Source organism: Amblyraja radiata, chromosome 34, assembly GCF_010909765.2.
Source record: "Amblyraja radiata isolate CabotCenter1 chromosome 34, sAmbRad1.1.pri, whole genome shotgun sequence".
In the NCBI taxonomy this organism is placed as follows: Eukaryota; Metazoa; Chordata; class Chondrichthyes; order Rajiformes; family Rajidae; genus Amblyraja; species Amblyraja radiata.
In genome coordinates this window covers 10,687,589-10,702,529 of record NC_045989.1, presented here as the reverse complement: position 1 = coordinate 10,702,529, position 14,941 = coordinate 10,687,589, and the positions used below count along the sequence as shown (strand labels likewise).

Sequence of the window (14,941 nt, the reverse complement as noted above, 5' to 3'; positions counted from 1 at the left end):
TTTGACACTCACTACTCTCTGTGTAAAAATAAAACTTGCCCGGCACATCTCCTTAAAACTTTTCCCTTCAGACCTTAAAACTATTCCTTCTAGTCTTTGACTTCTTTCTCCCCAAATTCAAAATGAAATTATCTTAAAACACCAATGTATATGCTTTTGTTGAAGGAATTTCCCTCCCTCTTGTACACAACAGCCTTAGATTCCAGGTGCCTGGACATCTTCCAGTTCCTCACTAAAACACAGTCATTCTTGCCTGAGTTTGTGGGCATTGTTTCTTACTGGAGAGGTGAAGTGTAATTAGTACCCACCAAACTCAGTCTTAATCTAAGCCACAGTTCATATCACGTGCATTGCCAATAACAAGGGCCAGATTATAGCTATGAGACACCTCTATAACCTGGGGCTCTGGAGGCAACAACTCTGCTGCCATTGCCCTGGCTCAGACCAGGCGAAGCTCGCATATTGAAGCAGAGATTATACTGTACTTTCCCATATGAATGATTTATTCATTGAATAAACTGTTGGAGGAGATCTCACAAATACAGCTTTTTTTAAATTATCACTAATACCCGTTTTAGTCAACTTGATTTATTTACAGTTTCGATAAAACAATATCTTACAGGGTAGAGTTTCCGAACACTAACTTTGACTGCAGTAACAGGCCTTTTGGAAATCTTAATACACCACATCCGTTTGCTTCTTTTTATCTATCCCGATAGTTATTTTCTCAGATTTATAAAACAATATCCCTGTAATAAAACCATGCCTGGTCCTCTTATGCCTTGTTTAAAATTCATTAATAATGGATTACAGCATTTTCCCAATAACTGAAGTTATGTTAACTGGCTTGCAAGTCCCTCTTCCTCTCTTTTTTTCTTAAATAATATTGTTCCATTTATTGTTTTCCGATCCAATGAAACCCCTGCAGAATATCAAAAATTTGAACGTTGACAACTACTTAATTCATACAGCGGCAACAACAACTTTTGGTACCATCAAATTTGTTTCAGTCCAGGATATCTACAATTTTTGTTATATTTTTTGTTTTCGAATAATAAAGATAATTTGCAATATATTTGTTTAACTCTTAATATTCATTTCCTCTTTACATTCACATGGCGGTTCTTACCTTTTTGTTTTCTATTTTTGTGCTACTTTACATACATTCCCTCTTTCTCAGTCTTATTTTAAAGCAATTAACATGCTGTATCTTTTATAGGTTTTCCAAATCCTCACAAACCATAAGCCTGCTAATTACTTTAGTTAAATTTAAATGGATTACGATTCTCAGTGTTTCTGGATGAAGTATATATTCATGGAGAATTAGGAAATATTTATTTAAAATATATGCCATTGCTTCTGTCTTATTTCTCAATTACTTTACCCAGCTCTTGACATTAGCCCTCTGTACCTATGTGATTGTCTTTATTTAACCTTAGGACTCTAATTTATTTTCTTTAAATGTGTCACTCTCGGACTGATTATGAAATACTATTTTATTGCCATCACCTTTCCTCCGATGATCCATTATGAAGAAATTATTAATTAATCCTGCCTCACCAGATCTAGAAATGTATGTTCCCTGTTGGGGTACACAATGCTTTTTGTTAAGTTACCTCTCTTTCTTGTCTACTTCACATGAACTTAACCTCAAGACTATTCATTTTATTGCCAAGGTGATTAAGTTCCCTATGATTATTATATTAACTTTGTCACAACCGTCATTATTTATCTGTACAGAGGTTTCCCATTTCAATCACTAGAGCAAATAGTTGAGGCAGGTACAGTAAAAAATATTTATACAGGTATATGAACAGGAAAGGTTTGGAGGGATTTATGGGCTCAGCATGGGGGAAATGGGACTAGCAGATGGGGCATCTTGACTTGGGCTGAATGATCTATTAACTTTCCGTATGACACTGTAATTCTAATCTCCATTGGGGTTGCTGAGTTCAACAAGTGTAACTTACCAAGAGATGGATGGGAGTGAAGAAACCAAGCTTCTTCACCCCATTTACCTTTTACCAGGTACCATTTACCTAACCTCGCACCCCATCAGCCATCGCATAGACAGAGTTCCCCCTAGTCCTTATCTTTCAGCCTCATCAGCTGCCACATACAACACATAATCCTCTGAAATGTTCGCCACCTTCAACGGGATCCCAACATTAGTCACATCTTCCCAACTCCACCCCTTTTCGCCTTCCGGTCGGTTGGGGCGCTGAGAGTCGGCTGCCCTGCCAGCAGCGTGTTCGTTATTTCTACTTTTTTGGGGGGTTTTTGTGCGTCTAAATGTTAGTTTAGGTGTCTCTTGGTGTGTCTTGTGTGAGGGGTGGTGGGGGGGAAGGCAGGAGAGGCAACTTTTTCCATGTCGCCTCCCTCGTGGCCTAACAGCATGGATTGGAGCGGCCTTTCCTGAAGTCGCGCCCGTAGTTTCAGCAGCGGGCGCTGCGTGGACTTTTCCATCACAGAGCGGGTGAATCCTTGCCGGGGGTCACCAGAGAGGAGTGCTCCGATCGCTGGCCTGGTGACTTTGGCATCATGGGGCTGTGGTCTGCGGAGCTTCTAGCCCCGGCCGTGGCGTGGACTTACCATCTGGAGCCTGGGATCCCTTGCTGGAGATCGCCGGAGAAGAGCTCCGACCGCCGGCCTGCGGCCTATAACATCCTGAAGCCGCGGTCTCCAGTAGGCAAGTGCTGATTCGGGCACTCCAAGCCGCGGAGTGTGTTTGACAGTCCCGAGAGAAGGCCTGTACATCGGGCCGTCCGTAGCGGCGACTACGGAGGGTTTATGGCCCCGACCACGGATGAACAAAGGAGGAGGACTGACTGAACTTTGTTGCCTTCCACCACAGTGAAGAATGCTCTGGTGGATGTTTGTGTTAAATTCTATTGTGTATTGTGTGTTCTTTTTAAGTGTATCGCTGCTGGCAAATTCATTTCACTGCACCTTCGGGTGCATGTTACGAACAAAATCGACTTTGACTTTGACAGAGACCGTTCCCTCTGCAACTCCCTGGTTAACTTATCCTTTCCCATCAAACCACCCCCTCCACAGGTACCTTCCCCTGCAACCGCAGAAGATGCAACACCTGTCCCTAAAGGTATAGGGAGGGTTGTTGCATCCTCCCTCGATTCTGTCCAGGGACCCCGAAAATCCTTTCAGGTTAGGCAGAGATTCACTTGCACCTTCTCCAACCTCATCTACTGTATCTGTTATTCAAAATGTGGACTCTTAAACATCGGCGAGACCAAATGTAGACTGGGCGATTGTTTCGTTGAACACCTTCGCTCAGCTTGCCTGAACCTACCTGATCTTCCGGTTGCCGGACACTTTAATTCTCCTTCCCATTCCCACACAGACCTTTCTGTCCTAGGTCTCCTCCATTGTCAGAGCAAGGCTAAATGCAAATTGGAGGAACAGCATCTCATATTTTGCTTGGGCAGCTTACAGCCCAGTGGTATAAATATTGATTTCTCTAACTTCAAATAACCCCGGCATTCCCTCTCTCTATCCCTCCCCACCCAAGTTTCACCAACTTCTCGTTGTCACCCAACAAACTGCTAGCAATGGCCTGTTTCCTTTATCATCATTATTTATTTGCATATCTTTCATTCATTGTTCTTTAACTCTCTACATCATCGCCTGCCTCTTGTTTCCCTTATCCCTAACTAGTCTGAAGAAGAGTCTCGACCCGAAAGGTCACCCATTGCATCTTTCCAGAGATGCTGCCTGTCCCGCTGAATTAGTCCAGCTTTTTGTATCTAAGCTTATCATATACTTGCATCTAAGGTTGCCAATTTTTGTTTGAAATGTTTTAATGTGTTCTGCTTTATGAGAAGAATCTCAGTTTTTCTAGATAATATATTTTTAAATGTAATGGTCGGTTTTTACTATACCTGTTTACATTCTGCACCATTGATGTGCTAAACTACCTACACTGAAGGGTTACCTTCCAAAGTTAACATTATTGCTACTAGGAGCTCCCTGAGGCAATGAGAAAAAGCCTTCCTTGGACTTCTCCAACACTTGTCCATACATAAATAAAGAGTATAACTCAATACATCATGTCCTTCAGTCCAGAGTTTAGTCATTAACCTTCATTAGTCCTTGTTCAACCAGTACCCGAAGGTTGGGGACATTTTCTACAATGGCTAAAGCTGGCAGAGAATGTCCCTACACAAGCTGTTGGGAGATGGTAAGGCTCAGTTGTGCTGCCCTCCATGGTGGAATAGCATGCAGAAACTTATTTTCAAAGCTACTTTGCTGCGAAGGGAATTACTTTGCAGCAAATCTCTGCTTTTTAATAGTTATCAAGTAAAAACATTGAAAGAATATTCTCAGGAGGAGGGAATAACCTCAAGGGATTTTCATAGCATGCATCATCCCAATGAGATCTAATATGTGGTACTTACTCTGTTTTAATAGGAAAGACAAGGAACAGTTTTTATACTACATGAAGGAAACAAGAGGGATCGCCTAGGGATGGTGTAAGTTTACCATTTGAACACCCCCTCACCCCATATCCATACACATTTCCATTCAAGTATCAAGCTTTACTCAGCAATAATTCAATTCACTTAAGTCGTTTGCATGTTGGGGATTCAGTGCTTGTTTTGGAAGAACATTAGAGACTTTTCCTAACTGCGTGGGAGTTTTGGTTCCATTTTGGTATCTAGTTGATTTAACCTATTGCTTTTCAATGGTGTATGATTAATAAAGTATATTTATTGCACAAATCCTTCAGTTGACATGTAAAAATAGTACCTCATCTTTCATATTTCCCAGAAGATTTGTGCCCCGCGAGAATGAAAATGCTCATTAAATTCCATCAGCATTTCCCCGAAATGAGACTGTGATTGTTTTTAAGCATGTAAAGGGAATCATTAGTAAACTCATTTGTTTGTATATCATTAACAGAACAATCGGGGAAGATCTCCAGGGGGCTCTACTGACCTTTGCTCGTAATCTCTCTGTCATTCATCAGGAAATAACAGCACCTAATGTGCAGTGGGAGAACAATTTTCAGGTGAGGCATTAATTAACATGTTTTCCTCTTAATTTTTATACAGTTTATTAACATAGAAATGTTTTAAGATTGCACAGTGATTGGAAACACGTTGTCACTCAAGATTTAGTCGACAATCATAACTCTACACCTTAGTTAAAATTGCAGATTACATGCTATTATGAACCGAATGTAAAATGGAGATAAATTTCAGCAGCATTAGATTTCAGAAGGATAGTCAATGGTCCTTCTTGATTGGCAAGGTCAAGAAAGGCAGTGCATAATGGTTGATGCTGCTCCGTGCAGAACTCTTGGAGTGATCATGTAGTGAAGATCATGTCCATTGTACCTCTGGACAAGATATAGTGATCAGGTCTTCTACCCTTGGAGGAGGCAGGAGAGGAGGATCCTGTGACAGATGTCAGTGAGACCTCTCCAGTTACCCCAGTTGAATTTGTATCTATTCTTAAAGATGATCATAACAAATATTAGGCAAATGAAGAAGGAAAATCCAGTCTCCGGACACAGAGGAGGAATGCAAGGCTACATTTTATATATTTTAATGCAAGGCATCTTACAGGTAAAGCTGATGAACTGGTAGCAGTATTTAATGTTTGGGCATATAATGTTGATGCTTTAATGGAGAGGTAGTTGAATGCAGGGCAGGTCTGGCAAATTAACATTCTAGCATATAAATACTTCAGGCAGTACATGATGGTTGCAAATAAAAAGAGGTGACATTACAATATTAATTAAGGAGTCAATTACTGTGTTAAGGAGGGGTGTCTGAGGCAGTTCTCCAAACGAGGACATATGGGTGGAGCTTATATATAAAAACAGTGGGGTTGATTAATTTGATTGCACAGGCAATGTGCACGAGTTAGAGTAGGCAAATGGCAGAACTGTAAATTAACCAGGTAATCATAGTAGGGGAGTTTTGACTCCTTAATTTTCCCTTTAATAATAATAATAATAATGGATGGGATTTATATAGCGTCTTTCTAATACTCAAGGCTCTTTACATCGCATTATTCATTCACTCCTCAGTCACACTCGGTGGTGGTAAGCTACTTCTGTAGCCACAGCTGCCCTGGGGCAGACTGACGGAAGCGTGGCTGCCAATCTGCGCCTACGGCCCCTCCGACCACCACCAGTCACTCACACACATTCACACACAGGCAAAGGTGGGTGAAGTGTCTTGCCCAAGGACACAACGACAGTATGCACTCCAAGCGGGATTCGAACCGGCTACCTTCCGGTTGCCAGCCGAACACTTAGCCCATTGTGCCATCTGTCGTCCCGAACACTTGGTTTGCCTTAGTGAAAAGCTAGGATACAGCAGAATTCTTGAGGGCCAAAACAAAGATGGTGCTACTTGGGATAGAGTGAAATAGTGATAACCCTCAGGTATGTAGCTGAGCAACCTAGGGCAGCATAGTGGTGGAGTTGCTGCTTTACAGCACCAGAGACCAGAGTTCGATCCTGATTAAGGGTGCTGTCTGTATGGAGTTTGTACATTCTCCCCGTGACATGGGTTTTCTCTGGGAGCTCCGGTTTCCTCTCACTCTCCAAAGAGGTACAGGTTAGTAGGCTAATTGGCTTGGTATAATTATAAATTATCCCTAGTGTGTTTAGGCCAGTGCTAGTGTATGCGGATCATTGGTCGGTGCAGAAAGGTGTTCCCTCGCTGTATTTCTAAACTAAATTAAAACTAAACTTAAGGAAGTGTTAGTGGGAGAACATTCCAGCTGTCATAATCATATGGTTTTAAGGTTGTGAAGAAGTCCTTAAAGATTAGGGCAAAGTCTGATTTCAGTACAACAAGGCGACTAGGCAAATGTGGACTGGGAGCAGCTATATGCAGGTAACCATTTAAATACTTAAATGTTGTGAGAGTCTATCTTTCTACCACCCCCTCAGCGGTGCATTTTAGGTGTCCACCATATTAGAGGAAAAAATGTCTTCCTCGATGTTCTCCAAATCTTCTTGCCCTTGCCTTAACCTGTGCTCTCTGGTTATTGACACCCCCATTAAGGAGAAAAATGCCATTAATTATCCTATCCAGCTGCTCATAATTTTATGCATCTCAATCAGATTCTCCTTCGGCTTCTTCCATTACAAAGGAACCAAATCCAACCTATTTAAAAAGATAGACAAAAAATGCTGGAGTAACTCAGTGGGTCAGGCAGCATACAGTGGCTTGCAAAAGTATTCATACCCCTTAAACTTTTCCACATTTTGTCACGTTACAACCACAAACGTAAATGTATTTTATTGGGATTTTATGTGCTAGACCAACACAAAGTGGCGCATAATTGTGAAGTGGAAGGAAAATGATACATGGTTTTCAAATATTTTTACAAATAAAAAACTGAAAAGTGTGGCGTGCAAAAGTATTCAGCCCCCTTTACTCTGATACCCCTAAATAAAATCCAGTGCAACCAATTGCCTTCAGAAATCACCTAATTAGTAAATAGAGTCCACTTGTGTGTAATCTAATCTCAGTATAAATACAGCTGTTCTGTGAAGGCCTCAGAGGTTTGTTAGAGAACATTAGTGAACAAACAGCATCATGAAACCCAAGGAACACACCAGACAGGTCAGGGATAAAGTTGTGGGGAAGTTTAAAGCAGGGTTAGGTTATAAAAAAATATCCCAAGCTTTGAACATCTCACGGAGCACTGTTCAATCCATCATCCAAAAATGGAAAGAGTATGGCACAACTGCAAACCTACCAAGACATGGTCGTCCACCTAAACTGACAGTTCGGGCAAGGAGAGCATTGATCAGAGAAGCAGCCAAGTAAGCGGCCTATGGTAACTCTGGAGGAGCTGCAGAGATCCACAGCTCTGGTGGGAGAATCTGTCCACAGGACAACTATTAGTCGTGCACTCCACAAATCGGGCCTTTATGGAAGAGTGGCAAGAAGAAAGCCATTGTTGAAAAAAAGCCATAAGAAGTCCCGTTTGCAGTTTGCCACAAGCCATGTGCGGGACACAGCAAACATGTGGAGGAAGGTGCTCTGGTCAGATGAGACCAAAATTGAAGTTTTTGGCCTAAATGCAAAACGCTATGTGTGGCAGAAAACTAACACTGCACATCACCCTGAACACACCATCCCCACTGTGAAACATGGTGGTGGCAGCATCATGCTGTGGGGATGCTTTTCTTCAGCACGGACAGGGAAGCTGGTCATAGTTGATGGGAAGATGGATGGAGCCAAATACAGGGCAATCTTGGAAGAAAACCTGTTAGAGTCTGTAAAAGACTTGAGACTGGGGCGGAGGTTCACCTTCCAGCAGGACAACGACCCTAAACATACAGCCAGAGCTACAGATCAAAGCATATTCATGTGTTAGAATGGCCCAGTCAAAGTCCAGACCTAAATCCAATTGAGAATCTCTGGCAAGACTTGAAAATTGCTGTTCACAGACGCTCTCCATCCAATCTGACTGAGTTTGAGCTATTTTGCAAAGAAGAATGGGCAAAAATTTCAGTCTCTAGATGTGCAAAGCTGGTAGAGACATACCCAAAAGACTTGCAGCTGTAATTGCAGCGAAAGGTGTTTCTACAAAGTATTGACTCAGGGGGGCTGAATACTTTTGCACGCCACACTTTTCAGTTTTTTATTTGTAAAAAAAATTGAAAACCATGTATCATTTTCCTTCCACTTCACAATTATGCACCACTTTGTGTTAGTCTATTACATAAAATCCCAATAAAATACATTTACGTTTGTGGTTGTAACGTGACAAAATGTGGAAAAGTTCAAGGGGTATGAATACTTTTGCAAGCCACTGTATCTGGAGAAAATGGAAAGGTGACGTTTCGTGCTGCGACCCTACTTCAGACCAGTCTGAAGAAGCGTCCTGACCCTAAACATCACTAATCAATTTTCTCCAGAGATTCTAACTGACCTGCTGAGTTACACCAGCATTTTGTGTCTATCTTTGGTATAAATCAGCATCTACAGTTCACTTTTTTTCTCAACAAATTTAATCTTTTATCATGGTTGAAATGCAGTATCCCAGGCACCATCCTGGTGAATCTCCTCTGTACCCTCTCCAATTACATCCTTCCTACAAAATGGCAACCAGAACTACACAAGGTACTCCAGCTATGGCCAAGCTAATAATTGATGTAAAGCATCATATCTTCTCTATGTTATGTTTATTGCCCAGGATGATAAGCAAGAGGCTATCTGACAGACATTCTCAAAGCCCCACTGAAATGTGTAACATGCCTACCAAAATCGCGAATTGGGAAGGCACAGAGAACTTGAGTCCATTTATCACAAGCATATGGTATAGCAGAGAACATGCACCGCCCACCAAACCACCACCTAGCCTGCCAGACACCCCTGCCCCACCCACGGCAAAATTAATGGCTTTCACATTAACTTCATCAGCCATCTCATAAAGCATGAACATGGTGTGGAGTTACAGTAAGTCATCCTCTAATCTGAAGGACTGTCTAGGAAGAATAATAATTCGCCACTTAGTTCCTGCAATCCAATTTACCAGATCAGCAATAAGAGTTTTTTTATTTTTTCGTACACTATTATTAAAATTTCTTTCCCTGTTCCTATTCATATATGTTTTATAAGAATGTATTAGGTATCTGTATAATACTTTCATTGTCAATTAATCCCAATTCCTTTAAAATCCCTATCCATTTAACAAGGCACAAACATGGGGGTTATAGCAATATAGACAGCACCCTTATGGGCCTGTCCCACTTAGGCGATTTTTCAGGCAACTGCCACGACTGTCAAGTTGCCGGCATTCGCCTGACCCCGGAACGGTGACTGTCAGAGAGAAACACGCGCACGCACACCCCCCTCCCCCCACCCCACACACACACCCCCCCCACACACCCCCCCCCCCCACCCCCACACCCCCCCCCCCAGACAGATGTAGCGACTGCATAATCTCCTGCAGTCGCCTAAGTGGGACAGGCCCATTACACTATCAGGTATTGTCACCCGATATCCATACATAGGATACACCATCCAAGATTGCTATTTTACAGAAGAACCACACTTAATTAGTATTTGCAACTACATGGAAAACTTTATTTATGATTGATGTTTGTTTTACAAATACAATTTGTTGTTCTCCATGACCATTTCTCAGGGTGTTGATCTTCAGATGTTGAAGCATAAGAAATGATAGCTTTTGGTATCTGGTGCTGCAGATTCTTTAGGGCAAATGGATATCCAAGTGATTACTGTTTGCACAGGAAAGCGCCTTCTTGTAAACTGCCATTCTTTGTTTCTATCCTCCTTGTGCTTTCTCTGCTTGATTGCAGCAAATAATACACCTGTAACAAAATGTTACAGTAAGTGAGTAGGTGACAAACATTTGCAAGAATCTACAGTTCCTTGTCTCATGAACAGAATGCAGCTCTGCGTCTACTCTTTGTCCCATAGTTTTGCTCTTGCTCACCCCCCCCTCCCCAGACAGAAAAAGATTGTTCCCCTGGTCCTCACCTTTCACCCAACCAGCCTCCACATCATCTTCCGACATTTGTTGTCACCTCCAACGTGATCCCACCACCAGTCACATCTTTCCATCCTGATCCCTTTTCGACTTCCACAGAGACTGCTCCCTCCGCAACTCCTTGGTTGACTCATCCATTCCCTCTCCCCAGGTACTTCCCCCTGCAACTGCAGGAGATGTAACATTTGTCCCTATACCTCATCTCCATCCAGGGACCCCAGCTGTCCTCCCAGGTGAGACAGAAGTTCATGTGCACCTCCAGTAACCTCATCTGCATCCAGTGTTGCAGAAGTGACCTCCTGTACATCAGTGAGACCACGACTGGATTCTGCGACTGCTTTGTCAAACACTTGCTCTTGGTCCGCCAATCCAACAAGATCTCCATGTTGCTGACCATTTTAACCCCTTCCCATCCCCATACTGACCTTTCTCTCCTAGGCATTCTCCATTGCCAGAGTGAGACCATACGCAAACTGGAGGAACATCTCATATTCTGCTTGCATAGCATACAATCCAACGGTACGAACATTGAATTGTCCAATTTTATGTAACTAACCCACAAACAGCTCCCTTCCCTCACCCCCAAGACTCCCCCTCCCCTTTCCTTTTTCCCCACCACTCCCCCAATTTGAACCCTTGTTGACCTCGCACAAGTTTGTCCCCTTCCCCTCCACTGGCATCACAATTCACAACTTTTCTATCCTCAAGTTTGACAATCCACAACTCTTTATCCTTTTGGGCTCACACCTGTCTTTTTTTCATGTCTTTCTTGTCTTTGTTCAACAATCTGCCTATCAAAATAAAATGCTAGTTTAGTTTAGAGATACAGCGCGGAAACAGGCCCTTCGGCCCACCGAGCGATCCTCGCACATTAACACTATCCTACACACCCTAGTAGGACAATTTACAATTAGACCAATCCAATTAACCTACATACCTGGAGTGTGGGAGGAAACCGAAGATCTCGGAGAAAACTCACGAGGTCACGGGGAGAACGTATAAACTCTGTACAGACAGCACCCGTAGTCGGGATTGAACCTGAGTCTCCGCACTGTAAGGACTATAAGGCAGCAACTCTACCGCTGCACCGCTCCTTGTGTTCACCTATTACTGGTCATGCTCAGTCTTACCCTCCTCTCTTCCAGCTTTCTTCCCTGCCCACCCTGCAATCAGTCTGAAGAAGGATCCTGACCCAAAAGGGTCACGACCCTGCAATCAGTCTGAAGAAGGATCCTGACCCAAAAGGGTCACTTATCCATGTAATCCAGGCATGCTGCCTAACCAAGTTACTCCAGCATTTATGTGTCTAACTTAACATGCTTATTTTACAGGCAGCGATTCAAGATATTGAAACAATCCTTGGAGTTACAATAGCGAACAAGTCCCAAGAAGGCAATTCCATCCTTCCATCAGAGCTTATGATATGAAGAACCTAATTCTGAGCAACTACAGATATTTAACAGTGAACTACTTGAGCTCCAATTCTATCTCGCTGGAATCCTGTGTTATTGTAAGCGATCTAAAAAAGAGTCTGCATGTGTTTCAATGTTTCAGCTTTGTCCATGCAAGCAAAAGAAATGTCCTGTGGAATCTGTTTTCCAATCAGGATATTGTTGGAACTGATTAAAACTTATTCAAAAATGGCAACTAAAATGTTATAGATGAGATAAACATAATGTGTTCTGCTGTAAATAGGAACTATTGTAAACTCAGATTCTTCTTTCTTTGTTTTCCCATTCCTCCCCACATCCCAGGATAATACCATCCAGTAACAGATGCTTAAATCCAGTCAAAAATCATTGAATATCTGGAACATTATTAAAGTGGTTTTCTGTCCTGTAGCATTCTGTCCAAAGTTCATTGACAAATTTTAATGAGCATTACCACTATTGTTTCTGTGCTGCTTTAGTGCGATATAAAGACAGGCAAAAATATTCCACGCTATGACTTCTCCTGTGCCTGCAGTCAGGACCAAACCAGCCTGTTCAGAGTAATTTGTGCTGTCAAATTTATTCAATATCACAGATCAGTCCAAATCTGGTCTTCAGTCAATAGTCATGGCTTGGAAATAGTTAACATTTCAGGCACTAAAATTAATTGTAGGGCTTTAATACCACACCTGAGATAATTGTTGGCAAAAGTTAAACAACCAGAAAGAGCCTTTGTGCTATAAATCACACAATTTCAGCAAAATCTTCCCATATCACGACCCATCCAGTTTCCTCCTTAAATACACTCATCTATTGTTGAATATCAACTATTGAAATCGACTGTTTTGGAAAGGCAACATAGCTTAGTGGAGAGGAGTCACAGTTCCCTGCCAATTAATTGATCTTGGTGTATGAATCGCCACTCCTTTTCTGCAGGGGTTAATTGACCGCACCTCTGCTGATCTCGCTGAGATTCTGTTCTTAGGAAAACCATATTAGAGAATTAACATAACTTGAGAGAAGATACAATACTCATTTCACCAAATACAAGACAATCACTTGGCCTGAATATATTCCATCTATCTCATTAACATATTTTACAATAGACGTCTTTCACCATATTAATTATTCACCTGATTACAATATCCATGATCACAACCTTTTCCAAACCTTAGAACTAGTCAGCCAATTACCATATTACACAATAACTCCCTTCCTCTGTATCATGGTATTATTCATGTAATTATAACAGGAGAGAAGCACAGCTGATCCTGTTTGGACCGTTGTGTAGTATCTCCAATTGTTCAGTTTGACAACGTGACCTTGGTGTTATTGTTGATTGTGGAATCCACAACCCTGCCATGGCCACCAATATTTCAAGTCTAAAGGACCATGACAACAATATAAAATGCTTATGTATCTTATACAGAACACTAATGTCCAATTTCACCTTTTTTTGGGGGGACTAATTTCTTCTTCCTGGCAGGCTACCCCCCACCTTTTTATTATTGTAGTAATTATTAGACTTTCCTCTAAGTCCCACAAGAGCCACTCCTCAAGGGCACGAAAAGAACTGGAACATTCTGTGGAGACCATGAGCAATATTATCATTTAGTTTTATGTCTTATTACCACCAAATGTATTCATTAGTTGATCTGCATTAAAAGAGGCATACTTTAAAAAAAATCACAAGGGTTGATGACATTGTCCTGACTAGTGCCCTAATAGTATTATCATGTTACACCAGAAGCTTTTGTTAACAAATGGCAGACATATCCAAATGATCGACAATGGCAATAACTGGTTCCACTCAGGTTCCTAATGTTAAAAAAATCTTGACATTTGAAAAAGTATATTTTCACTCTCAGAACTGTTCAGCGTTGTACAGAATTTATACTAGCCCAATAAAAAGTACAGTGAGATACTACTGAACGCGTGCAAACGCATCATCTTACACTATGTTTAACACTTGTCTCTATTTGTGCTATTTACTTTGCATTGGACGAAAGTACAGAGCAAATATTTTCTGCAAAGTCACCATGAATTGCTGCATCTGACAAGTAGTTTCAAAGTTCGGATGTCCAACTCAGTACTGACTGAGAGCCGGGGGGAAAGCTTGCAGAGATTGTTATAATGTTCAGCATTATGCAGCAATTCAGATGAACAGAGTTCCCTGATACAACAAATTACTGAGTGGTTCAGTCAGCAAATGAACCCTTTTCCCTAAACGAACCATTATAATTACCTGAACTTTATTGTATGTTCCTCCATGGCAATTCTGTCTTGAGCTCCTAGGACTTTCAATTAGTAGCCATGGTCTTGAGCATAGGTAACCACGCTGCAAAGACTAATAATAAAAATGTGATTTATGTTAAAAAAAAATCAAAGTTAGTATTATTTTTTTAGCAAACTGACCTTTTTGTATTTTTCTCAATTAGAAATATTATTTCAATTTCAATCATGGTTTGAGATTACATCAATTTTGCAAAAGAACTAAATGTACTTAAGAATTCAGTGACTTCAGTCATATTGCTTTAATAGCACATTTACAAAATGAAATTATCCTCTGCAATGATTTCTGTAGCTTACAATCACCAGCACTACCAGGTTTGCTTAGGTCTTGTGTTTCCAGATTGAGTAAAAGGTGTTCATTGGAAGTTTTATCACATGATCTCCAGTAATCCTGTCTCCATTCTCCCTAAAAGCCTATCCTGACATCGCACTGGATTCCTACAATCTACTGGGAGAGAACAGACACTTCATAAAATATATAAAATTAATGAACAAAAAAGTTTAAAGTAAATTAATCTTCCAATGTCTTCGTTTTAGGTGCCAGTTAAACCAAAGCCCTATAAAGTAAATTAAAATATCCAGTGTCTGTACTTGAATCGTAGCAGAGGGGAGCTCCCAAATGTTATGGCTGTTATGTTTTCCTTCGAACAACATCATTAAAACTAATGAGGGGGAAAAACAAAGGAGGACCCGGTGTGGGGGGGACCGCG

General features: G+C 41.4%; 1 protein-coding gene across 3 annotated transcripts in view; it reads left to right on the top strand.

Moving 5' to 3' along the window:
* The window catches only part of iqch (IQ motif containing H), a 115,217-nt gene extending 101,312 nt beyond the window's left edge, over nucleotides 1-13,905 (top strand). For all 3 annotated transcript variants that reach the window (XM_033050028.1, XM_033050029.1, XM_033050030.1), the window contains 3 exons: nucleotides 4,429-4,490; nucleotides 4,921-5,029; nucleotides 11,841-13,905. In XM_033050028.1, the coding sequence (XP_032905919.1) occupies nucleotides 4,429-4,490; nucleotides 4,921-5,029; nucleotides 11,841-11,936 (267 nt within the window). In that variant the 3' untranslated portion in view covers nucleotides 11,937-13,905. The remainder of the gene's footprint in view (nucleotides 1-4,428; nucleotides 4,491-4,920; nucleotides 5,030-11,840) is intronic.
* The last annotated feature ends 1,036 nt before the right edge of the window (nucleotides 13,906-14,941 follow it).